Source organism: Sus scrofa, chromosome 14, assembly GCF_054392235.1.
Source record: "Sus scrofa isolate SSC_HxYL_T2T_F1_AM1 chromosome 14, Sscrofa_HxYL_maternal_Yorkshire_Landrace_v2.0, whole genome shotgun sequence".
Taxonomy (NCBI): Eukaryota; Metazoa; Chordata; class Mammalia; order Artiodactyla; family Suidae; genus Sus; species Sus scrofa.
Window position 1 is genome coordinate 79,657,945 of NC_139396.1, and position 27,056 is coordinate 79,685,000.

At 42.1% G+C, this 27,056-nt stretch overlaps 1 protein-coding gene and 1 long non-coding RNA gene across 8 annotated transcripts in view; one reads left to right on the forward strand and one right to left on the reverse strand.

The window, feature by feature from the left end:
- The window catches only part of LOC146396806 (uncharacterized), a 769,570-nt gene that overhangs the window by 351,246 nt on the left and 391,268 nt on the right, over positions 1 to 27,056 (reverse strand). The gene's annotated exons all lie outside the window — the stretch shown is intronic.
- Positions 1 to 27,056, forward strand: part of PCNX2 (pecanex 2) — a 293,795-nt gene that overhangs the window by 105,813 nt on the left and 160,926 nt on the right. For all 7 annotated transcript variants that reach the window (XR_014827836.1, XM_021074292.2, XM_084996835.1 and 4 more), the window contains 2 exons: positions 21,061 to 21,170; positions 23,546 to 23,642. Coding sequence is in view for 6 of the 7 variants with exons in the window: in XM_021074292.2 (XP_020929951.2) it covers positions 21,061 to 21,170; positions 23,546 to 23,642 (207 nt within the window). In the remaining variant the exon portion in view is untranslated. The remainder of the gene's footprint in view (positions 1 to 21,060; positions 21,171 to 23,545; positions 23,643 to 27,056) is intronic.

The window sequence follows — 27,056 nt, forward strand, 5'->3', positions numbered from 1 at the left end:
TGTTTTGTTATAGGGTAATGGGCTTATAAAATATTTTGGGAAGTATTTAAATGGGCTTATAAAATATTTTGGGAAGTATTTAGTTCTGTATTCTAAAAGAGTTTGCATAGAATTGGTATTATATATTTCGTAGGTGTTTGATAGAATTCATAAGTGAAATCATCTGAGCCTGGAATTTTCTTCATGAGAAGGTTTTAAGCTATTGATACAATAAATATAAAGTTTCTCAGATTATCTATTATTGAAATAGTTATTTCCTTCAAGAAATTTGTCCATTTTCTTTGCATTTTGTAATTATTGGCATATATATTATCCTTTTAATATTTTAATGTCCATCATGTTGGTAGTGATGTCTACTCTTTTATGCTAATATTGATAATTGGTGCCTTCTCTTTTTCTTCTTGATGAGTTTGGCTAGAGGTTTATTAATCCTTTTGAACTTTTTATGTAATAATATATGATTATGTTGTTTTTCAGGTTTGATTTTCATTGATTTCTGTTCTTTATTGTTGACTTCTTTTTGCTTACTTTGGATATCATTTGCTTTTTTTTTCTTGATTTTTAAAAAAGGAATATACATTATCTTATACTCTCATCAAACAATTATCTTATAAAGGCATTAAAATAAGGATAAAAGTATCTGTTTTATTTACTTTGCTTTTTGCAACTTCTCTTAGTGTACATTGGTTTGTGTAGATCCATCTTTCCATTCACACTCCTATCTGAAAAATTTTCTTTAACAAAACTTATGGTGTAAATCTACTGGTATGAATTCTTCCAGCTTTTTCTGAAATAGTCTTCATTTTTATTTTTTTATTTTTTATTTTTTGGTCTTTTTCTGTCTTTTTAGGGCCGCACTTGTGGCATATGGAGGTTCCCAGGCTAGGGGTCTAATCGGAGCTGTAGCCACCAGCCTATACCAGAGCCACAGAAACACCAGATCTGAGCCGCGTCTGTGACCTACACCACAGCTCATGGCAACACCGAATCCTTAATCCACTGAGCTAGGTCAGGGATTGAACCCGCAACCTCATGGTTCCTAGTCAGATTTGTTTCCTCTACACCATGACGGGAACTCCTTTTATCTTCATTTTTTGAAGATGTGTTTACTTGTATAGAATTCTGAGTTGGAAGCTTTGGTTTTTTCCCCTTTCAATACTTTAAATAAGTTGTCACATTTTCTTGGATTGTATAATTTCTGATCAAGATTTGCTATCTTCCAATATTTATTCTCTATTGATGAAGTTCTTTTTTCTCTGGCTACCTTCAAGATTTTCTCTTCATTTTTAGTTTTCAGCAATATGACAGTTATATGACTAAGTGTATGGTGTTTATTTTTATTTTACTTAAGGTTCTCTGAGCTGTTTTTGATCTTTTTAATTGATATTTCTAAATCCTCAGCCATTAACTCTTTAAATATGTCTTCTGCTTTGTTCTGTTTTAATTTTCTTAAGCATTCAATTATATATAATATAATATATACAATACATTATAATTTATATATTAGACTATATTATAACATTAGACTATATTACATTATTATATATTATAATTATATATATGTATATTACACTGTTTAATAGTGTTCCATATTCTATGTCTTTTGGATGCTATGGGTTTTTTTCCCACCTTTTTCCTTTGGAATAATTTCTATTGACCTTGAAGTTCACTTATTCTTTCCTCTGCTGTGCTTAGTTTGATGATAAGATTGTCAAAGGAATTTTTAAAAATCTCTTATATCATGGTTTTTAAAATTTATTCCTAGCATTTCTTTTTCTTTTTCTTGTTTTTTTTTTTTTTTTTTTTTTTTTTTTTTTTTTTTTTTTTTTTTTTTTTTGCTTTTTAGGGCTGTATGTGTGGCGTATGGAAGTTCCCAGGCTAGAGGTCAAATCAGCTGCTGGCCTACACCACAGCCACAGCAACACAGGATCTGAGCTGCATCTGCGACGTACACCACAGCTCACGGCAACACCTGATCCTTAACCCACAGAGCGAGCCCAGGGATCAAACCCATGTCCTCATGGATACTAGTCAGGTTCATTACCTTTGAGCCACGACAGAAACTTCAAAATTACCTATCTCTTTATGAGTGTTGTTCGTCAATTCCTTGGTATTTTGGCATATTAATTACAGTTATTTTAAGTTAAGATTTTATAAGATGCCTGGCTTTTTCTTGTCAGAGTGTGACCCATACTCTTGTGGACTTTTACATTTGATGTGGAGGTGTCATTCATCAATGTTTAGTTTTGAGGAGAACAAGAATGAGACCAATTTTAATTTTTCCAGAATTCTTGTTGAAATCTTCTTAAGTTTAAAAAGAGCAATAAACTATTACTAGACTTGGTTCTCTTTAAGTGTCCTGGAACATCTTGCTCATTTCCACTTTTCATACTGAAAACTCTTACAAATAAGAAAAGTTTCTCCCTCTTATTTTTTGATTAATAATATTTTGATTTTGTTTACAGGATCTGTTTAAAATATTTTTTTACAGACTTTTGTTATTTATTGTGTTTGTCTTTCATGTCTCTTATCCTTTTTTTTCATGGTCTTCTTGTCTTTATATTGTTCCTTTGTGTTCTTGTATGGTTTCTAGAGTTTCTCATTTCAGCAGCAACAACAGCATAGATTTGTTGGGAAATTATGATATACCAGGAACTTTCTATTTGGTAACAACCTGCTGAAACTGAATAGTGAGTCACAGCTACCCCAGACTCACAGATCTCATCATACACTCTCATCTTTTCTACCTGACCCCCCTCAGTTATGTGACCTGTCTGTTCAGGTGGATATTACATTTGTGACTTCTCATAGTCAAGTAGGAATCGAGCTGTGTTCTGTCAGAAAAACATGAGGCTCCCTGATCAAATCTTTCCAGAGGTACCTTAGGTTTAAAATACAGGAAGAGAAGAAAACAAAACAAAGAATGTTCCAGTTACATATTGCCAGTTGAGATATATCTTTCCCTGGGCAACCTTTTGTTGATGGAGTTTTTTTTTTGTTTGTTTGTTTGTTTTTTTTTGTCTTTTGCCATTTGTTGGGCCGCTCCTGCGGCATATGGAGGTTCCCAGGCTAGGGGTCTAATCGGAGCTGTGACACCAGCCTATGCCAGAGCCACAGCAACGTGGGATCCGAGCCGCATCTGCGACCTACACCACAGCTCACGGCAACGCCGGATCGTTAACCCACTGAGCAAGGGCAGGGATCGAACCCGCAACCTCATGGTTCCTAGTCGGATTCGTTAACCACTGCGCCACGACGGGAACTCCTGTTGATGGAGTTTTGGTGGTTGTATCAGAAAGCTTCCTCCCAGGCAGTAGCTATGAATGGGATACCCCTGGGTTGTCTTACTTTGTCCTCTTTGCTCTAACATCCTGACTTGTCAACTGACCACATAAAACCTGCTGCCTCCAGTGCTGTGGAGGTGTCCAGATGCTGCCAGTCCACAGATATACGAGTCCAGGCGTTATGTTTTCTGCCAGCCCCATGGCCTGGCCCAACCCCAGCCATCTCTGACTTAGATGATGTCAGCAGGAAGTTAGCAAGATCTTTTTCTGCTTACTTCCTTACATACTGCTCTCTCTCTTTCTCTTCAACAGAGAATGGGGATCTGGGTCTTGTGCCAGATGTCAAAATATTCTTTCAGTCCCATCTCATCTGTAAGATAGGATCTGGCATAAATTCCTCAAAGCTTGTCCTTTTTTTTGGTCTTTCTAGGGCCGCTCCCGCAGCATATGGAGGTTCACAGACTAGGGGTCTAATCAGAACTGTAGTTGCTGGCCACAGCCATAGCAATGCCAGATCCGAGCCACTGAGTGAGGCCAGGGATTGAACCCACAACATCATGGTTCCCAGTCGAATTCATTTCCACTGTGCCACGACGGAAACTCCAAAGCTTGTCACTTATGCACGAGTACTTTCTCTAGTTCCCATTGTGCATTTATACATCTCTTTTTTGAATATTTATTGGACATTTAAAGGGAGGGGGAGAGCTAGTTCCCTGTATTCTTAACACCGTTTTGGTAGGTACCCCACACTTCATCCTTCTTTGCAACCCTGAGCCGCAAACAGTATCTGATGGAAACATTATTACCTTTGGATAATGGAAGTGGGAACACACAAGCTATCTGTAACTGAGGCAGGAGATGAAAAGTTCATATTTACTGTCAGTCAACCTATACTGATAGGTTTAGACATGACTTTGCCAGGTACCATAGAGACATGAAAGGAGAAATAGTCAGTTCTTTCCCCTCAGGAGTTTAACATTCATTAAAGGTGATGCCATGTTGTAGATGATCAGAAAAAGAAAACCAGCCTTTGTAGTCTTCAGACATTTTGCCATTGGGCTGAGAACCTCGCCATAAGGTGTGCAGTCGAGCTGAAATGGTTTCATCAGAGTTGGGAATGAATGACCATGGCAAGTGGAGATGGTGGTAAGGATATTTGCCTAATAATGGTGCAGGAGAGAGATGATTGGATGTCTGGGCAGGATGCATCAAAGCTATAGAAAGTTTTTTAGGCAAGAACAAGGTTAAAAATGTATGTTTTTGGTCCAGTGGTTATGTAGTACATCCTAAGAATGCTGCTTACTTGACAGGAACTTATAGCAAAAAGAGATCATTAGCTCTAAGGCATTGGGTGCCATAGATGAGCTGATTGCCCCAGCAGTGATGGAAAAAGGTATTAAAAAGTTCTACACATTGACTTCCCAAGTCATTCCATGAGTGGTCAGACCAAAAACCTCACTTCCAGATTCTCTATTGACTGTCTCACTGTTAAATCACATCTGCTTACTCTAAATCTTTGACTTGCTGTCTCAAACTTCATGCTTTTGAGCAGGTAAAGCTCATTTGATAGTGAAAAGTAATTCATCAATAATAGAAACATGGTTGTATCTATGTAAGGCAGAATATTCTTCCATCCTCAGGTTCCTTCCTCTGAAGAACCACTCCTGATATTTCATAGATTAATTTCCAAAGGAGAAGGTGTTTGCTCTGAAAAACCTGTTTCATTTGACAAGTGTTGAAGGCTCATTATTACTAGTTCGAGTATTATCAAAAGTAATGTATGCTCCTGGGATTGTTACGTGGCTTTTTCTTGCAGAATTCTTAGAGGGTTTTGGAAACTATTGAAGAATCTGAAATTCAAAGAGTTCTTCAGATTTGACCTAGCTGAGGCACAGATGCTGTCATTCTCTCACCTTCCCAAGTCCAACTCCCTTCTCATAGCACAAATTGCTAATCAATCCGTAGGACTCCAGGTACCCAGACAGTACTGCTGGCAACCAGTACCAACTGATCTGAGCTGGCCTGAGAGATACAATCTATTTACTTTGCTGGGTTGAGGCTTTTCTTTATTTCTCTTTTCCTTTCTGTCTATGGCGTGCCACATGCCGTAAGTGTAAGTCGCCGTTGGATCGCAGTAAATAGATTCGACTCTGAAAGCCACACTGCAGGCTCTGAGATGATAATGAACACTTCAGGGCTCTAGGGTTTACTTATGTGTTGAAACAGGCTTTTTCCTGGGTGAAACTGGGGTACTCTGAAAGATTTATTTAATCTCAAAGAGGTATTGACTTCCTTGCTCAGCATAGAATAAGCATCACTTATGATAAATAGTATGATCTGTTGTTAGAGAATCTTAATGTTCTGTCTATATTTTGAAACACTTTTTAGTTAAAAATAGAGCAATTTGCATTTCTCCTTTCTCATTTGTAAGTCCCGAGTTCTCTGATGGTCTCAGGTAGGCTCTTCACCTTAAAAAGCAGCACGTATTAAATGCTGTGAATTGAATGAATGGGTTTAGCAAATTGGCAGGGGGGTCCTTAGGAAAAAAGAAAAACTCACCCTTCTTCAACCGAACACACTTACCCAGAGCTGTGATTCCACTTCTTGTTTAATGATGCTTTTTTTTTTATGACTTTTATGCTTACACTTTGCATTGCTGGGACTGTTTTTTGTTTTTTGTTTTTTGTTTTTCGTTTTTTCCTTTTATCTCCGCTGCACCGTGGTGGAATGATGGGCCCTTGTGAACAATTTCAGCATGTCGGCTGCCTGGCCAGAGATGTGTTTCTCTATGTGAGTCTCGATATGTATTTATATCCTTGATTTTTTATTATTCTCACTTGATAGAAGCACACTGAGGGTCTGTGAGATAATTTTGTTCGCTGGAATATTAATTAGGGAAAGACGCTTTGTTCCTCTTCAAATTCCACTTTCCTTTTGCTTCATCCAAGATGGTGGCAGGTCACGTGTACACAGACCCCCTCACTGACTTAGCCATTTGACAGCAATGCACAGAAACAACCAGACTGTTTGCTCCCTGGAGAAATGGCTCCGTGGTTAATTAGCTGGGCTTTCTACACCTCTGGATAAAGCATAATTTCTGTTCTTTTTTTTTTTTATTATTATCCCTTACAAAGAGATTCTATTTTATTGATGGCAAAGGCATCGAGAGGTTGAGATGCATTATTATAATTTAATGTTTCCCAAGCATCATTAACGACTGAATATAGGAGCATTTTACCCATATTCTTCTAGGTACTACAGGGTTACAGCTAAAAACATGGCATTTCCCCTGCATGCAGGTCTTAAAGTCTTAACATAAATATAAAACAGACTCATAGTTCTATGGTAGTTTTAGTTCTGAAGTAGACCTTAGACCTAACAGAAATAGACGTTAAACCTACTCCAACTCCTTCATTTTATTTTATTTTATTTTATTTTATTTTATTTTATTTTATTTTATTTTTTTGCTTTTTAGGACCGCACCTGCAGAATATGAAAGTTCCCAGGCTAAGGGTCGAATCGCAGCTACAGCTGCTGGCCTACGCCACAGCCGCAGCAACCTGGGATCCAAGCCTCATCTGCCACCTACACCACAGCACACAGCAATGCTGGATCCTTAACCCACTGAGTAGGGCCGGGGATAGAACCTGTGTCCTCATGGATACTAGTTGGGTTTGTTAACTGGTGAGCCACGAAGGGCACTCCCCATTTTATTTTTTGTAATGCAGAAGTGGAGGTCCAGAGAGAAAGTGACCGAACATTACACATTGCAGACCACAGATCTTGTGTCTTTTCAGTCTCACGCCTGTGCCCTCTTCCCTAGCACATCTGAAGATAAATATATTTTTTCTCTTCAGAAGAACAATTTGCAGGCAGAGAACACACTTTGCCAATCGATGGTACTTTAATTTTCAGAATGATTTCCCAAGTGTTTTCTCATCTGCCCTTTATTATAGCCTCATGTAATACACAAGGAAGATAACTAGCATTTCTGTATTCCAGTGGTGAATATAAGTACAGAGCACTGAAGTTATTTGCCTAAGGGCACATGGCTAATTCACATTGGTTTTTTTTTTTTCAATTGTAAAATGGATGAGTAATACCTACCTCATATGAATATTGTCAGGAGTGATGAAATGAAATGAAATTGATAATGTATATAAAGGGCCTCACTCTGGGGTTTTCATGAAATGGGGTAGTGGGCAGAATTCTTAGATGGCCACAAGACTTTTTCCCTTGGGGTGCCCACCCTGTGTAATTTCTGCCCTCCGAGTGTGGGAAGGACTGTGCATAGGATGAGATGTTGCTCCCGTGATTGGGTTACATTATCTGACAAAAGTGGAGGGGTTTTGAGATGTAATGAAGGTCCCTAATCCGTTAACTTGAATTTGTGAAGCAAAAGAGACATTGTGTGGGTGGGTCTGACCTAATCAGACAGGCCCTTTAAAAGAATGTCTAGAGGTTAGAGACAGAAGCAGCTGCAAGGACCCTCCCCGTGGCCTTGAAGAAGTAAACAGCTGTGTTGCACATGGCCTGTGGCAAGGGCCATACGTGGTCATGAGGGTGGCCTCTCAGATCTGGAGCAGATCCTAGCTACAGGCAGCAGGAAGATTCAGTCCTCCAGCTGCAAGGAGCTGAATTGTGCCAACCGGAAGTGAGCTTGGAAGAGCACTCACGTCTCAGGTAAGACTGTAACCCTGGGCAGCACTGGGATTTCTACTTTGTGAGACCCTGAGCTGGGGAGCCAGGCACACTGTGCCCAGATGCCTGACCCAGGCCACTGTGACATCCTACCTTAGGTTGTTTAAGCCACTGTTTGTGGGCATTTGTTACACTGCGCTAGAAAACCAGTACACAGGGAAACAATCGCTATAATTGGTTGATGGTGATGGGTAGGTGAACATAATGGTGATAATAGTAATAAGTTGGATGATAAAATCCACATTTTAATTCACTCTTATTACACCAGACTTCAGATTATATTTTTTTGGCGAGAGTCGTGTCACTTCTGGCTTCAAGGGAGTGGGGATTACCAGTCTTAGCTGTCTGAACAAGTAGCGAGGAAGCGATTGCTGGCCGGGAAGAAGGGGAAATGGATGTCTGATGGGCAGTGACTACTTTTATGTCACATTTGCTTCCTAGAACGCTAAACACGTGACATTGGTCTCCAAACCCAGGTAGCACTGAGTCATCTCAAGCTATGGTTGGATGTCTTTGATGGTGGCTGTGGACACTGACTTGGGGGAAAACAGGCAAAATAATGTTAGCTCTGTTGTTCAAACTGGAATTGCGATTGTCAAGTGAAGGAAGATGTAGGTTCAGGTTTGGGTAGGAAGCATAGCGTTTGAAAGGGTCAAATCAAGAAATGTAGTGAAGCCAATATGGGTAGGATTTTGTGGCTGTCCAGCTTGGGGTGGTAGGCGGGGTTGGAGGAGGTGGGTGGAAAAGAGAATTCCAGGCTGCAGTGTAAGCAGTGGTTGCTCCAGTAGTGATGGATGGTGACCCTTGTCCTAGCCATGCCAGCAGAAGTTGGTCCTTCTTCCAAAATCCTGTGGGCAATATTGTCCTTTTGGTGTTTGCTCAGTACTTATTCTGAATATAATCAGTTCTGTGGGAAATACAGATACTCCCACAATAACTAGTACCTCAAAAGCCGTTGCTTCTTATGTTGAAGACGAGCCATCCTTGCCTTGAAAGTGGGCCACAGTCTAAATGTGAGAATCTAAGCGAAGGGGCTGATCAAGCCCTTGCTCGGTGCATAGGTCCTGTTGTTGTTGTTGTTAGGGCATACCTTTCTTCACTCCTTGTTTGACCATGAGCTCCTGAACTCTAGTTAATATATGCTTCTTTTCATAGTCTATAAAAAGCCCAGTGTTACAGGAGTTCCCATCGTGGTGCAGCGGAAATGAATCCGACTAGTATACCTGAGGTTTCGGGTCCGATCCCTGGCCTTCCCCAGTGGGTTAAGGGTCTGGTGTTGCCGTGAGCTGTGGTGTAGGTCGCAGATGCGGCTCGGGTCCCGTGTTGCTGTGGCTGTGGTATAGGGCAGCAGCTGTAGCTCTGGACCCCTAGCCTGGGAACCTCCATATGCTGTGAGTGCGGCCCTAAAAAGCAAAAAAAAAAAAAAAAAAAAAAAAAAAGCCCAGTGTTACATGAAAGATGCTCAATAAACTTTGGGATTGAATAAGTGCAAATAACTGAGAAGAAGGTTATGAGAAGGAAAGTAAATGTCGTTATTTTCCAAATTGTGTGTGTGTGTGTGTGTGTGTGTGTGTGTACTTATCTGTATTTACCTATGTTGGAATAAGTAGGTTTGAATACCTCCGATCAGTGTTTCTTGCTAGCTAATTGAGCTTATTTTCCCCCGTACCCATTCCTAAAAGTAAAATGATATTGAATCATAAAGATATGCTATTTTTTTTCACCAAAATGAAAAAAAAGGGTATGATGTAAGGAAAACCCACTTTTAAAAAATTTTATGATGATTTTTATTTTTTCCATTATAGCTGGTTTACAGTGTTCTGTCAATTTTCTACTGTACAGCAAGGTGATCCAGTCTTATATACATGTATACATTCTTTTTTCTCACATTATCCTCCATCATGCTCCATCATCAGTGCTATACAGCAGAATCTCATTGCTTATCCATTCCAAAGGCATTAGTTTGCATCTATTAACCCCAGACTCCCAGGCCATCCTACTCCCACCCCTTCCCCCTTTGTAAACACAAGTCTGTTCTCTATGTCCACGATTTTCTTTTCTGTGGAAAGGTTCATTTGTGCCGTATATTAGATTCCAGATATGTGATATCATATGGTATTTGTCTTTCTCTTTCTGACTTACTTCACTTAGTATGAGTCTCTAGTTCCATCCATGTTGCTGAAAAACCTTCTTTTAGTAGACAGTGAAGTCTGATTCATTGCATTTGTTAATACAATCATTTGTTTATTTACCGAGCACATACTGATTGGCTGGTAGGAGTTAGGCTCAGTGATAGGCCTTGGGGGGACCTCTTAGGGTGTTCAGATCTATGGGGGATATCAACAGGGGCTGCTGTGGGACCATCACTGGGTGCTGGGGGACCCCAGGGTGCCCAGTGCATGCTTGCAAGTGCCAGCCAGCCACATGGTGACCTATGGCCGTAGAATATGAACAGAGTACAGACTACCAAGACTGGGAGCCTAATCTGATCTTACTGAGTTTTTAGAACTTAAAGAGCACAGAGCTCCTTTTGTTTAAGGGTGAGATTCATGGCACAATAGATCTAGAAATAGGATTTCTGTCAGTGTCAAATTGATCTGATCTGGGTCTTAAGTTAGGATGTATGAAAACCTGGATCTCAGAAACGCCCCCATTTTCAATGGGCTAGGAAAAAAAATCCATTACTTTTCCTTTAAAAAGCAAATGTGTGAATCTGATACGAAGGGCATAGCAAAGTAAGAAATTTGGTCTGTTTGCCTTCACTTTGCAACCAAACCCTCAGTTGGCCCTGTAAATTCCATTGTAGACATGTCTAAAATTTTGAAGGAAAAAAATGCTGAAAGTAAGAGTCTCTTCAGAGAGTACTTTTATACAAAGCTGCACTTCCCTATGCATTTTCATCAGAGGAATTCCCAAAGGCATATGACATCTACCACAGAATTGTAGAACTATCAGACAGTTTTATTTCTACATCATAAAAATATTTCAAAACCTGTGGGAGTTTTATGAAGCCAGCACTCATCAATCCATATTATTCCCATTCAGGGGCCCATGAGACACCTCTCAAAGCAATTAGGGATGTTAATTTTGAAGCAAACTGTCACACGGAATACATTTCATTATCAGTGGGTGATAGATTGTCTAAAACCTCATCTCCTTCCAAAAAATATGTATTTGTGTGTGTGTAAATATATATATATATTTATGTATATAATGTATGTATTATGTGTCTGTGTGCAATTGTGTGTCTGTGAGTAGAACAAATTACATATGTATACAATAAAATTCAAGGCTAATACATGTATGTTTAAAATATGAAAGTTTATTTTTCAAAAATCTACTAGAAATACCAGTCAGTACTCCCTCTCTTACTTTCTGCTTCTCTCTATAGAAATGAGACTGTTTGAACACTGAAATGAACCTTCCAACTAAAATAGCCAGTGCAAGTGATCATTTTCTTTCAAAATCCCTCTTCAGTTTAGTGATTCTTTTCCTCCTCAAGTGTCAATATTTTCTTCTCTATCTCAAAATAAAAATTAAAATATAAAGGAGTTCCCACTGTGGCTCAGTGGTTAACAAACCTGACTAGTATCCATGAGGACTCGGGTTTGATCCCTGGCCTTGCTCAGTGGGTTAAGGGTCCGCTGTTGCTGTGAGCTGTGGTGTAGGTTGCAGATGCGACTCGGATCCCTTGTTGCTGTGGCTCTGGTGCTACAGTTCCGATTTGACCCCTAGCCTGAGAACTTTCATATGCCACATGTGTGGCCCTAAAAGACAAAAGACAAAAAATTAAAATAAAAACATCCTCAGGTGCATTTTTTTTTTTGTCTTTTTGCCATTTCTAGGGCTGCACACGTGGCATATGGAGGTTCCCAGGCTAGGGGTCTAATTGGAGATATAGCCTCCAGCCTATGTCACAGATGCAGTGATGCCAGATCTGAGCCGTGTCTGCAACCTACACCACAGCTCACAGCAATGACAAATCCTTAACCCACTGAGCAAGGCCAAGGATGGAACCCACAACCTCATGATTCCTAGTCAGATTTGTTAACCACTGAGCCACAACAGGAACTCCTCAGAGGCATTTTTTTAAACTATATTTTTGACTGGACAAGATCAACTCCTGCTAGAAATTGGGCTTCTAGGTGTTCCTGAGACCATGGAAAGTCCCATCAAGTTCACTATTGTTCTTTCACAGGACTCCCACTTGTGCTGAGAGGCTTGTCCAAGGAGCCTGGGTAGAGGAGATGGGCTGAGGCCCTGGAGGGGAAATGCAGGTGGTGAGGCCTAGGACTGAATAGCCTGGAGAGTGATCAGGAAGTCAAGGAGAGAGGGATGAAAAAAAGGGACAAAGCCATTTTATCTTATTGTGTCCCCCCCTCCCCTCCCCAAATCTTAATTCTGCAAACTGATGCTGAATAGTTCCTTCTGGTTCTCAGTGTTTATTTAGTTGTGTGTGTGTGTGTGTGAGAGAGAGAGAGAGCAAAAGAGTGAGAGAGAGAGAAATTGCAGAGCTGTTAAAACAATGATATGTTCCTATGCAGTGAAAGCATAATAAGAAAAGCCTTCAGCAAGTTTCTCTTCCTTCCTTCTCTTTCAGGCAGTCTTGTCTCTTAACTCTTCATGGACAATATCTATGTTTTAAAACAATTGGAGAAAAGGAAATGCTAATGTTTCCCTAATTGTACTTTATTGAATCATCAATGTCGGGAAGTTTTTCCTTAAGTTACTCCCAGGTTTCCTTGCTGAAGTTTACTTCCTTTTGTTTCATCTTCAGAGTTGTTGGCATCCACCTGCCTCTCTTCCCAGTGCAGAAAATTATGGGTCTGTAATCCATGAAAGTCCTTTCCCTTCAATATGTTTTCTTCATGCTTAACTATTTCCTGTTCTTTAATCTACTCCTATGAATTTCATGTGTGTTTAAGAGCAGTACCTTTAGGAGTACATTCAGCTGTACCCATCCTGCATCATAACCAGAAGTGCTTAAATGCAGGTTCATGAAGCCTTGAAGCATTGTACTTTTACATGATGCGGACTGTGCCCATTTCAAGTTCATTCCTAGTCACCTTGACAACCCAGCTCCTTACTCTGTCCTTTGTGAAGCTGACTCTGAGCCCTTCCCAGATCACTTCTTCCTTTGGGCTGTAACATTGCCAGTTTCATTGCTTGTTGTTCAATGAAACAGGCAGTTACTGAAAAAAGGTCCCGCACTGTTGAATGGGGGATGAATACATGAATGAAACAGCTTGTAAAACTTGGAACTCCAAATTTACAGTGATAGCAAGATTTTTTTAAAAAAATGGAAAGTCATGAGATGTCCACATACTTCGCACAGGTATCTGTACAGATATTTAGGGTGGTGTAGGATAGAGTGCCATGCACCAGGGGCTTGGTCCTGGCTTTACCACCTTGGTTAAGTCTCTTCTATTCTCCCTGTCTTCTTACTTGATCAATAATTCAAAGGAGTGAGATTAGCTCAGTTATGAGATCTCTTCCAAATCTAAAATAATCCTTCCTAAAGATGGCATAGTTTTGCAAATCTGGACATTGTAAACATGAAAGAGTAACTCATGTATGTACCCAAATGGTTTTTCCCATCCTTGCTACCCTGAGAAATTTGCCTCCTATTGTGTGTGTGTGTGTGTATATATATATGTATATATATATATATATATATATATATATATATATATATATATATGTATATATATATAAAACTGTATCTGTTGAAAAAAATGAACAAGGTTAAGAACTTGGAGGTTGAGGATGTTTTCAGTAGAGAGCCTAGGAAGATCCAGGTGATCTGCCTTTTTATAATCTGCCCAAGCTCAGATGAGTGCAGGTTCTTTCTAGAATTGTGTGAAGATCTGAGGTTGGGCTAGAAAACATGCAAAGCCATACCTGGAATATGGACTCCTCAACATCCTTCATTCTACCTTCCTTCTTCCAAGAACAAATGTGCCATTCTGTGTCATACCCCTTTTACATTGTTGAAGAACATATCCATTCCAGAGTTTCCATCACGGCTCAGCAGTAACGAACCCGACTAGTATCCATGAAGACTCAGGTTCAATCTCTGGCCTTGACCAGTGAGTTAAGGATCTGGCATTGCTGTGACCTGTAGTGTAGGTTGCAGACGAGGCTCGGATCCCATGTTGCAGGGGATGTGGCATAGGCCGACAGCTGCAGCTCCTAGCCTCCTGGGAACTTCCACATGCCACAGATGCGGCTCTAAAAGAAATTAAAAAATTAAAAAAAGAAGGAAAAGAGAAATATCCATTCCTTCTGTCCCATCCCTGTAGCCATGGTGCCCTTCATTCATGCCTAGCAATTTATCGTGAAGCTATTGGTAATGCTCAGAAGATGCTGCATGTAGAGAAGGATGAATGTAGACTCTTACTAGTATAGGACACACACCAGAAGGAATGCAACAGCTTGAGATAATACATGAGAATGAGGAGTTCCCATTGTGGCAGTAGAAATGAATTCAACTAGTAACCATGAGGTTTCCGGTTCATCCCTGGCCTCGCTCAGTGGCTTAAGGATCTGGTGTTGCCATGAGCTGTGGGGTAGGTTGCAGACTCGGCTCAGATCCTGAATTGCTATGGCTGTGGGGTAGGCTGACAGCTGTAGCTCCGATTCAATCCCTAGCCTGGGAACCTCCGTATACCATGGGCGTGGCCCTAAAAAGCAAAAATAAATAAGTAAATAAATAAATAAATAAGAATGACCCCAAATAAGATCCATCAGTTCAGTTTGTGCAACTTTAGATAATAATATCACATCTTGGTAAGGGCAGAGTCACATTTTTTAGAAGAGTTCCTGTTTTATTATTATCCATCTGTAGTACAGAGTAGAAGGCTATAAGGAATCAACAAAAATCATTGTTTTTCCCCCCCTCAGACTCTTAGAGAAGAACCATACTTAAGGTTGATTCTAATTTTTTCAGGAAATGTGATTTTACTGCCGTCCATGGTCAGCTCTTCTATATCTGCTATGGTCTGAAGGTTTGTGTCCCCTCAGAGCTGTATGTTGAAATCCCAGTCACAGAGGTGATGGTATGAGGAGATGGGGACTTTGGAAGGTGATTGGGTAGTGAGGATGACACCCTTGCAATTGGTATTAGTGCCCTTTTGAAACAGGCCAGAAAAACTCCCTTACCCCTTCTACCACATGAAGACATGCCAGCTGTGAACCAGAAAGCGAGTTCTCACCAGACGCCAAACCTGCTGGCACCTTGATCTTGGACTTCCAGCATTTGGAACTGTGAGACATAAATTTCTGTTGTTTATAAGCCACCTGGTCCATAATACTATGGTTATAGCAGCCTGAAATGAGTGAGACGGAATCTTAGTAAAGCATAGGGTAATAGCAAGCATTTATTGAGTGTTTTAGACTGGCTACTAAGCATTTTACACACAACACTTCATATAATATTTACAACAACCCTATGGGGTATTTATATATATGGGGTATTTATGGCCATACCCAAGGCATATGGACATTCCCAGGCTAGGGGTCCAATCAGAGCTACAGCTGCAGACCTACACCACAGCCACAGCAACTTGGGATCCGAGCCACGTCTGCGACCTACACCACAGCTCATGGCAACGCCAGATCCTTAACCCACTGAGCGAGGCCAGGGATCGAACCCGAATCCTTGAGGATCCTAGTCGGGTCTGTTACTGCCAAGCCAGGATGAGAGCTCCCTTGGGTGTTATCTTAGATAAGGAAACGGAGGCTTAAAAACTTGCCCAGTATTTTCGTGCTCGGCAGCATTGGAATTGGAGGAGTTGGAATTGAAGCTGTGTCTGAGCCCATGCTTTTAACTACTGCTCTGCACTGGGAAAGACCAACCTTCTGTATCCTTCTAGATACTTAAATAACCTGCTCTGCACTCTTTGGTCTGCATTATAGAGTAAGGAAGTAACAGTTGCTTAAATCCAAGGCATCAGATCCATACATGTTAAGGGCCTCTCAGGGCCAGGGACCAGTAAAACGTCAGAATATACTGGGGTGAAACTGACAAGTTCCTGCTGTCAGCAGGCTCCACCCAGTGGAAGGATCAAAGGTTAATCACATAGTCTTTGTTTAGACCTGTAGTCATGAGCCAGGGTAAATGCTGGGAAGTAGAAGGATGTGGTGCAGAGTCACTCCACTGTCTCCTGTTAGATATTGTTACCTCCCATTCCCTTTTCTACCAGCTATTTTAGTAGGTAAAGTAGGAGGGTCCTTCTATCCTAGGGGGGGTGGCTGTCCTTCCATGTTTGCTTTGCAGAGATTTAATTACCTAGAAGGTAAATGAGAGAGGAATTGGGTAAGGGTTATTGGGTGAGTCAAAGTAGGTAAACTTAAAAATTTAAATATATTTAATGTGGCTTTAATTTATTATCTGCAAAGACACATCCATCACGGGTGCTCTTTCTTTTCCAATTAATAAAAAACTAACATTGACATACTGCCTTGCAGTGTGCATGGCTGTTTCCAATCGCATTAAGGCGTTGCAGCAATACTTCAAGAGAGGTGTCCTTGTCACCTTTCTACAGAAGTGGAAGCTGAGCTACTAAGTTAAGCAGGTTCCATAGGATCACTTATTCCAGGAATCGAGGAGCCTGGAATCCACTTCTACCAATGCTTTTTCTTCTGACTTTTTCTTTGTTCCAAGCAGGGATCCTTATCTCCATGCTCATGGTTACTAAATCCTTCTTAGGGTGATTTTTTTTTTTCTAATGTCTGCATTTTTTTATGGGCCACATGTAAAAGGAAGGCCCCTGCCTCCACAAAACTGTGACTTAAACACTCAGCATAGGCAAGTGTGGAGGAATGAGTGGGAGGAAATAGAATTTAGCAGGATCTCTCTCTCTCTCTCTCTCTCTTTTTTAGGGCTGCATCTGCAGCATGTGGAAGTTCCCAGGCTGGGGGTCGAATCAGAGCTGCAGCTGTTGGCCTACGCTGCAGCCATAGCAACGTGAGATCTGAGCCACATCTGCAAACTACACTGCAGCTCACGGCAATGCTGGATCCTTAATCCATTGGCAAGTCCAGGGATCAAAACCACATCCTCATGGACACTAGTTCTTTACCCACTGAGCCACAATGGGCACTACAGCATTTTCTCTCCTGGAAAACATATTTTGTGTGTTTTTGTAACAGCCCAGTATGAAATGGAAGAGAAGAAGCTGCAGGTGGGTGTCCAGAGCAGGGACAGGAAGCTTATATGGGAGGAGGGTGGGGTCAGCTCCATCCGCCCAGGGTGCTCCCAGAGCCTGGCTTGGCCTCCCCAGAAGTCCCTGCAGGGAAGGGACCTGTTCTCCCAAATTTCTTCTATGCCGGGCTGGACTTAAAGCCTCTCACTTGAGCCTTTGCTTCCTGCCCGGGGAGCACCTGGCAAAGACACCTCACTGTCTATTCCCTATCACACCTTACAGCAATTACTCCTGTAATTCACCTCACCCTGCATCCACACCTGTGCTGTCCTCAGAGGTGGCCTCCTTGGTGCCTGGCACGTAGGAAGTGGCCAATACATGTTTGATGAGTGGACGTTTAGGAAAGAAAAAAGCTCCCAATTCCAGAATAAACTTTGTGTTATTGGAGGTGCTGTCTGAGGGGAAAAAAATTAGTTTTAAGGTGAAGGGATATCTTTCCTCTAATAGTCTTATCATTTTCGTGGCTTTTCACTGCCTGGCCCACATTTGATTGAAGTGACTTTATTTCCTCTCCCTCTTTTCTTGCTGAAATATTTTTCCCAGATGGGTCATAGAAGAGGGACTGGTATAATCCTGCAAACGGAAACCCTGTAATCATTCACTCAAGGATACAGTGATGTGCTAACCTTTGTCCCAAGGACAGGGGGAAAGAGAGACACTAACACCCCTCCCCAGGGAGCACAGAGGGGACAAGACCTACCTGTGCCCAGGAGTAGCAGGAGTGAGGTGTCTTAGATGCTGAAGTATACATGTTGGAAATGTGGTTCTGCTGGTAGAGGAGAGCTTCTCTCTGCCTGGGAGATAGCACCAAGCAAGTGGAACTTATACTGGGCACTGAAGCATGTGTAGGAGTTCACTGGGTTGAGGGGAGTGGAGTGGGGTCAGAGCAGAAGAACCCTCTGGGCAGAAGAAACTTTGTGTGCAAAGGCAGAGTGGCCAGCAATGCATCTTTATGGTTTTACTGCTGTGTGTATCATAAATGCGAGGAAGGAAGCTGTAAAGTGGAGCTGGGGCCAGATCCTAATTGGCTTTCGTAGCTTTTGCTGGAGTAGTTTTGCTGTAGGCAATGAGGAATCACCGAAAGATACTGAGTGAAGAGCCATCATGTGACTGATTTGCCTTTTATGGGAGGAGGTCCATTCTTTTGTTATGCAGAGGATGACTTCTGGGGTCTATGGGGGGCAGGGACGTGGAGATTGACATTCCATCTTCCTATAATGAAGCTGTTAACAGTACTGCTGGAACGAGACAGTGGAGGATGCAGTGAAAGGAGGGGACAGATTGGAGGTGCATTGCCAGATGCATCAATGACACCTTAGGACCAGCCGACTATGGGAATGATGGAAAGGAAACAGCCCAGATGTCTGGCTCAGAGAACTGGGTACCAGTGACTAAGTGGGGGCTGTATTGAACCCTCCCATACCCCAAAGTTAAAAAATTTGCCCAAGGTCAGAAAAGTACCCTCTCAGCATCCCTTGCATATATATAATTTTCTTTTTCTATAGAAGAGGGAATTAACCAGTGTTCAGAGTTGCTAAGTAACTTAACCCAGGCCACACAGCTTAACCTGGCTGGATCAGGATTCAAGTCCAGGTCTGCCCAGCTTGGAGCCCATTCTGTGAGGAGGTGCTGACTCCGGGGGAGGTGCCCTATGGGATAATGCTGATATGGAGCCTCCTGCAAGGCTGGGCAGGTCTGAAGGAGATGGGAGATCACTGTGTCTTTCCAGCATAACTGGGCAAAGGGGGCCTTTGCACTTTATTTCTTAAATTTTTTGGTTTTCTTTTTAAAAATTTAATTTAATTTAGGAGTTCCCTGGAGGCTGAGAGGCTTAAGGACCTGGCACTGTTACTGCTGTGGCTCGGGTTACTGCTGTGAGGAGAGTTCAGTCCCTGGCCTGGGAACTTTCACATCCCCTGGATGCAGTCAGAAAAAATAATTTCATTAATTTAATTTAACTTCAATTTTATTGCAGTGTAGTTGATATACATTAGTTTCATAAAGGTGTCGCATAGTTTCATAAAGGTGTCGGCAACTTCAGCGGGTTTATGGGCAGGGCTGGAGGAACCAATGAAAAGAGAGGATGTTGTCTTCCAGCCAGAGGATGTCTGTGGACTAAGAGACTTGGTGGGTGTGAGCAGGGGGTTGGCCTGAAGAAGGATGAAGTGGACATAGAAAGAGGGGGCTCTGCTGAAGGAAACTCCAAAAGGAGGAGCAGAGTAGGGTGGAGAAGACTTTTATCACTGCACCAGAACTTGTGGACAAAATTGATGGGAAGAATCAGGAAAATAATGGGCACAGCCCTGGTGCCTGGAGGGCCCGGGAGAGTCCCTGTGCCAGCACTCGGGACCCTGGCCTGGGAGGCTCAGAGGGCAGCCCTGCCAGAGGCAGGGGTGTGGCCAGGAGGGGGGCAGCTAAAGGTGTGTAATGAACCAGCCTCGCCCCCTACCTGTCCAGCTCCAGGCTCCGCGGGTCCATGAGCCTGGGTCTCCTTCCAGATGCTGCTTTCCCAGGTCCTGAACTTTCACCGGGGCGGAGACACAAGAAATGCGTTTTAATGTCTAGGAAAATGAAGCACCCAAAAAGAAAGAAAATCCCTCTCTCTACCCAACATAACATTCACCCCTTCAGCGTATCGAAGCCATTGCAGCTACAATATGAGCCCAATTGACTCAGTGACTTGTGTTTTTGATTCTAAGCATAATGAATAGCATGCCCTTCTCAAACACTTGGTGATTTAAGGGATCAAAACCTTGAGAGAGAAGCCTTGGAGTCCTCTCCTGGATCCAGCTTTGAGAAGGCATTGGCAGATTCTGTTGATGGGGGTTGGAAAGGCTAAATGTGTAGAAGTTTCCTTCCCTTTGTGTGAGGACATGCTTGTATCCTGAAGAAGAGCCAGCTTCCAGATACAGACATCAGTTCCCAAGCAGCTCATGGGAATGCCTGTACCTGGTGTCCGTTCTTCGCCCTGAGTACAGCGCCTTGGTTCCTGGCATCTGTGCTTCTGTTTGATTAATTGTGAAGTATCTTGCTGGTTTCACTTTAAACAATTTTTCTCTTTCTTCAGAGGACTGTCTTTAACTTTTAAATTTCTCCTGGGTTTCATTTCAGTCCACTAATCGATTCAATCTCTTATGCCCTTTTGGCATGTTTTACACCTTTTAAACCATCGATTAAAGGAGTTCCCTGGTGGCTCAGTGAGCTAAGGTCCGATGTTGTCACTGCTCTGGCTTGGGTTGCAGCTGTGTCTGGGGTTGCAGCTGTGTCTGGGGTTCCATCCCTGGCCCTGAAACTTCCATGTGCCATGGGTATGACCAAAAATATTTTAAAACATTGATTAAATAAATGCTAAGAAATACATCCTGTACCCCATAATGGAAGAGAAAGTAAAGAAAAAAGAATCTGTATCTATTTATATATGTGTGATAATGTATTGATACATGTGTATAACTGAAGCACTCTATTGTACACCCGAAACTAGCATAACATTGTAAATCAACTGTGTTTCAATAAAAACAGAAAAGAAATACAATTCTGATCATCATTAAGTATCATATTGAATTCAAAAGAGGCAATACGTGTTTAATGTTGTAAAGATCCTAAACTGAATTTCAGAAAAGGTCATGTTAATGTCTTCTCATAACTCGTTTGAAATGCCTCCTGTCCCTTGGCAACATCTATGCTTGTATGTTTACGGGAAGGTTTCTGGAGGCCATCAAGTTGCTTCAATGTCCCTTGGCAGGGGTGGTCATGAGGCAGCATGTCCATCCAGCTGGACCTTGGAGACGCGTGCTAAGTGTGTCCCAGGGCACCATCCCGCTATTCCTCACCCAGCCGTTGAGTGACGCACTCTCTGATCTTTTGCTCAGGAACCATGGAGCACCCAGCACATCCCGGCGCTGTTTTCAGCCTTCTGCGGTCTCCTGGTGGCACTTTCCTACCATCTGAGCAGACAGAGCAGCGACCCTTCTGTGCTTCTGTGAGTAACACACGCGCACATGTGCACACACACAGCTGTCTGCTGGTCTTGCAGCCTCCTTCTCTCATCCAGTGCTCACGATGGTTGGACTCTTTCCCTGTGAACCCAGATTGTCCCAGGATGAGGGTGAGAGAAACACAGGACGGACCAGAAACGCCTGAAAATCGGGGCTCAACATCTGGGGCACATTTAATCTTTGCTCTGGTGCTTTCAGAGTAAAACTTGCAATGCCAGCAACAGATGGCCTCTTGCACCCCAGCACTGTCTTTGACCTTCCCTGGGTGTGCTGTAACCTCAACAACACAGACCCTGTCGGGGTTCTCCAAGCTACATTGCTGCGTTTACACCAGGCAGCTGCCTCAGGCAGACTAGATTTGGCGTCTCTGAAAAGAAAGGGTTTTTTTGTTGCCTTGGTTGGTTGGTTCTGTTTTTTGTCTTTTTAGGGCCATACCTATGGCATATGGAGGTTCCCAGGCTAGGGGTCTAATCGGAGCTGTGGTTGCCGGCCTACACCACAGCCACAGCAACGCCAGATCCGAGTTGCATCTGTGACCTACTCCACAGCTCATGGCAATGCTGGATCCTTAATACACTGAGCAAGGCCAGGGATCGAACCTGCAACCTCTTGGTTCCTAGTCGGATTCGTTAACTACTGAGCCACGACGGGAACTCCAAGAAAGGGTTTTGTTTTGTTCTGTTGTTTTTGTTTTCAGGATGGCCGGTGCCATCTGAATTTAAAGTGAAGTCTGTGCCAAATTTTTAAAATGTATTAATAGTAATCCTGGGAGTTCCTGCTGTGGCACAATGGGTTAAGAATCCAACCGCATTAAAAGAAATAAAGAGGGAGTTCCCATCATGGTGCAGCAGAAACTAATCTGCCTAGGAAACATGAGGTTGCAGTTTGATCCCTGGCCTTGCTCAGTGGGTTAAGGATCCAGTGTTGACATGAGCTGTGGTGTAGGTCACAGACGCAGCTGGGATCCTGTATTGCTGTGGCTGTGGTGTAGGCCTATTGGACCTTTAGCCTGGGAACCTCCATACGCCCATATGCCACAAGTGTGGCCCTAAAAAGCAAAAAAAAAAAAAAAGAACAAAAAAGAAAAAAGGAAAACACTAGAGTTCCCAGTGTGGCTCAGTGGTAATGAACCAGATTAGTATCCATGAAGATGCAGGTTCAATCCCTGGCCTTGCTCAGTGGGTTAAGGATCTGGTGTTGCCATGAGCTGTGGTGTAGGCCTGCAGCTGCAGCTCTGATTTGACTCCTAGTCTGGGGAACTAAAATAATCCTACTGCAGAGGCTCAGGTCGCTGTGGAAGTATGGGTTCAATACCTGCAGTGGGTTAAAGGATCCTGTGTTGTTGCAGCTATGGCTTGGATTCAGTCCGTTGCCTGGGAACTTTTACATACTGTGGGTGCAGCTATAAAAAGAAATAAGAAATAAAATCCTTAGTCACTTGAAAATATACTTTCCTGGAGTTCCCATTATGGCTCAGTGGTTAACGAATCCAACTAGGAACTATGAGGTTGCAGGTTCGATCCCTGGCCTCGCTCAGTGGGTTAAGAATCTGGCATTGCCGTGAAGTGTGGTGTAGGTTGCAGATGCGGCTCAGATCCTGTGTTGCTGTGGCTGTGGTGTAGGCCGGCAGCTGTTAGCTCCCATTAGATCCCTAGCCTGGGAACCTCCGTATGCCGTGGGTATGGCCCAAGAAAAGATGAAAAAAGAAAGAATATATACTTTCCAATCTTCCCTCTTGTCTTTTGAATCTTTGATATATATGCATTTTGGAACTGCAAACCCTTCACATGATACCCTAGTTTCTTTCAGATATCAATCAATCTGATCAGATATTAATCATCTAGGGTAGTTTGTCCACACTTAAAAGATAACCATAACCACTGGGGGGCAGAAAAAATATAATTTCAGGCTGTCAGATGCAGTAAAGTGAAAGGCATGGAAAAATAGGAAAAGTTAAATGTGATTTGCCCAGTTTTTCTTATCAAACATTTAACTGAATTCTGGCCAAAATAGAGCCTGTCTGTGAGCTTAACTAGCTGTTGACAATCAGGGGTACCTGTGGCCCTTGATGGCTTTAATCAGGGTAGAATTTGAAAATCCAGCCATTGTCTTTGGGATCACTTGCACATGCACCTCTTTTTCTTTTTCTTTTTTTCTTTTTTGGAATGATTTTTATTTTTTCCATTATAGTTGGTTGACAGTGTTGCACCCCTTTTTCTTTATTGTGAATGATTTGAAGGAGAGAGCACTGGCTTTTTGTCATTTGTGAGTAGGAGGTCTGAGATGTAGTTGTTGCCTTCAATCCTTGGAGTAGGCACTGATTTTAAAAAATAAAACCTGTGTGTTCTTCCATTTTCAGGTCCCTTCTTCAGTGCAGATTGTTTCATAAATTTTTACATCAAAATCTAGAAGAGCTGGCTGCAGATCCTCTCCCCAGGAAGATGAAGGAATCTGTGGTGAGACATTGGTGTTGGGTAATGGAGGGCCTGGTGTGGAATGGACCATTCGGCTGTGGATCCTTTGAGCCTCTCGAAGGCGGATGCTGTGTACACCTGTCACAGGTGTTCCCTAGGTCCTCCACAGCGCATGCAGTTTGCCTGGATATTTCAGGCAATTCTGCCCCCTGCTGGTCCCAAGCAGCAGGTGGGATGTACATGTATCCAAGCTTGCCAATTAAACCTTCAGCCAAACTGCATTCCTGAAGTGTGCCCCGCCTCAGTCCTGTCCACATCTTCTGCCTCAGCTTTGTACTGAGCTCAGGGCACTCTTTCCAGGGTCTTTTGGTTCAAGGTTGACATGTGCACAGCCCTTGTGAGGGGCCCTTGGGCTTTGGTCTTATGTCTGGATTGTTGCAGAAGGAGCCACCATATTGGTTGGAATGCATGAAAGGAAAAGAAGGAAGGAAGAAGAGAATAAAAGGCTGTAAAAAACTAATACAGTCTCTCTGTTCACCAGGAAAGTGGCTTGGGGCAGTTTCAAACACCCTCTGAGCAGGTGGATCTCTTTGGTATTGAGCTCCAAACATTATTACTTTGAAAAGAAATGCTCACTGATTATGTAATCTCCCATTTGACTATTGAGCTTGGAGTGGAGCAGTCTGATGTCTCCCTCTTATGCTTTTCCTGCATTTTTTTTTAGGAATGATAGCTCAAAGGAAATGCAGTTAATGGTCTATTGATTGCATGCTCGTCCAACCAGAAGCCATGTCTCCTTTGTCCTGGTCTCCACTGCACCAGGGCCTCACACGCACTGGGTGATCAGTACATTCCAATGAGTTCAGATGAATTAAATTGCAATGTGCCATTTTGAGACAATGTGCAGGACTCATAGCCAGCATGATAGCATTAAAAGAATTAATACTCAGCCCTCTGTGCCTTTGAGCTAAATTCAAGCCAAAGCATCGAGGCTTGTTTCTCACCACAGGGCATCAAAACACAAATCACTTACTAGGAATGAGGGTGGGGTTTGTTAATTCTTTAATTTTTTTCCTTCCAGTTTTATTGAGATATAATTGACATTCAGCATTGTGTAATTTTTTTGTAAGGTATTTATTTTTTCTATTATAGTTGATTTACAATGTTCTGCCAACTTGTGCTGTACAGCAAAATGACTCATATACGTGTATATATATATATATATATATATATATATATATATATATTCTTTTTCTCACAATATCCTCCATCATGTTCCATCACAAGTGACTAGATATAGTTCCCTGTGCTATTCAACAGGATCTCATTGTTTATCCACCCCAAATGCAATAGTTTACATCTACTAACCCCAAACTCCCAGTACATTCCACTCTCTCCTGCTCCCACTTGGCAACCACAAGTGTATTCTCCATGTCCATGAGTTTGTTTCATTTCTGTAGATAGATAGGTTCATGTGTGCTGTATATTAGATTCCAGATATAAGTGATATCATATGGTGTTTGTCTTTCTCTTTCTGACTTATTTCACTTAGTATGAGAGTCTCTAGTTCCATCCATGTTGCTGCAAATGGCATTATTTTGTTCTTTTTTATGGCTGAGTAGTATTCCATCATGTATATGTACCACATCTTCTTAATCTATTCATCTGTCGATGGACATTTTGGTTGTTTCCATATCTTGGCTATTGTGAATAATGCTGCAGTGAACACAGGGGTGCATGTGTCTTTTCAGTGAAAGTTTTGTCTGGGTATATTCCCAGGGATGGGATTGCTGGGTCATATGGTAGTTCTATATTTAGTTTTCTGAGGTACTACCTCCATACTGTTTTCCATAGTGGTTGTACCCATTAACATTCCCACCAACAGTATAGGAAGGTACCCTTTTCTTCATACTCTCTCCAGCATTTGTTATTTGTTGTCTTGTTAATGATGGCCATTCTGACTGGTGTGAGGTGGTACCTCACTGTAGTTTTGATTTGCCTTTTTCTAATAATTAGTGATGTTGAGCATTTTTTCATGCAGCACTGTATAATTGCATCATTAATTTTAAAAGCTGAGGTATACTTACAAGCAGGGTGTGAGGTGAAGCTTCCAGGGCTGATGAGATGGGAGGTAAGAAAGAGAGAAGATGTTTGACTTTCAAACATTGCATCAACAACCTGGTCTCTAGCAGGAGACTTACAGGGCCAAGCTCAAACTCACATTCCCAGATCAATTTCTGCCAAAGTCACAGGGTGGTCTGAAGTCTACCCAAGAGTTTCCCATAGTTATCTGTGGAAAAAATCTCCCCCCAAATAGTCCTTGATTTCATGAATGATGAAGATACTTTCTGATTTATTATGGTAAAGATAATGAATGAATTACAATCAAATCCGACAAGACATTTGCCTAGCAGACACTGATAGCATCTCATTAGTGTGATGAGCCATGATGGATTAGATGTTGCCTTACTTGGTTTAAATATACTTAAAAGTGCTTTATACAATGTAGAGTACATAACTTGTAGGTACTTTGATGTGTGTGTTCATTTCTCTGAAATGTCATCTCATCTAATTACAATATTTTCATGGGACGTTTAGGTCCAGCTTTTAGAGTTTGGTATATGATGCCTTTTCTGTCATAGAGCAAGAATAAAATTTCCCTCCTTGTCTCTGATTTTGAATAAGAAAGAGGAACTTGACCCTTGGAGATTTAAGGGTACATTGTAAAGATTGAGTCATCAGGAAAAAAATATGAGACTCATCCAAGATTACAGAATGGGATTAGTGAGTCAGTAAAACAGAAAGGAGGCAAATTATTTACAGGAATGTATCGTGTGAAAATTACACATCACACTCAAGAATTGATTATTCAGAGTAGGGTGTTTTGGTCATTGTTTAGCAGTGGGAGGGGAAAAAAGCTTTACATTCGAATCCCTCTTCAGACACCGCCAACACAGAGACAGAGAAAGCGAGAGATCGCAAATGAGATGTTTACATCTCTAGTATTATGGAAGACTAAATTATTATAACCAAACTGATTGAAACTGAAAATACAAAAGATCTTTTTTTTTTTTTTTTTTTTTTTTTTTGCTATTTCTTTGGGCCGCTCCCACGGCATATGGAGGTTCCCGGGCTAGGGGTCGAATCGGAGCTGTAGCCACCGGCCTATGCCAGAGACACAGCAACGCGGGATCCGAGCCGCGTCTGCAACCTACACCACAGCTCACGGCTGAGCAAGGGCAGGGACCGAACCCGCAACCTCATGGTTCCTAGTCGGATTCGTTAACCACTGCGCCACGACGGGAACTCCCAAAAGATCTTTTTTAAATGCCACGAAAAACTGACAAAATAATAAGGAATGATCCAGTCAAAACTTGAGGGAGCCCAGGAACCTGGACATCTGTCTAACCAGGGGGCCTTGAGCCGCAGTTTGCAGCCCTCCAGCTGTGGGGAAGG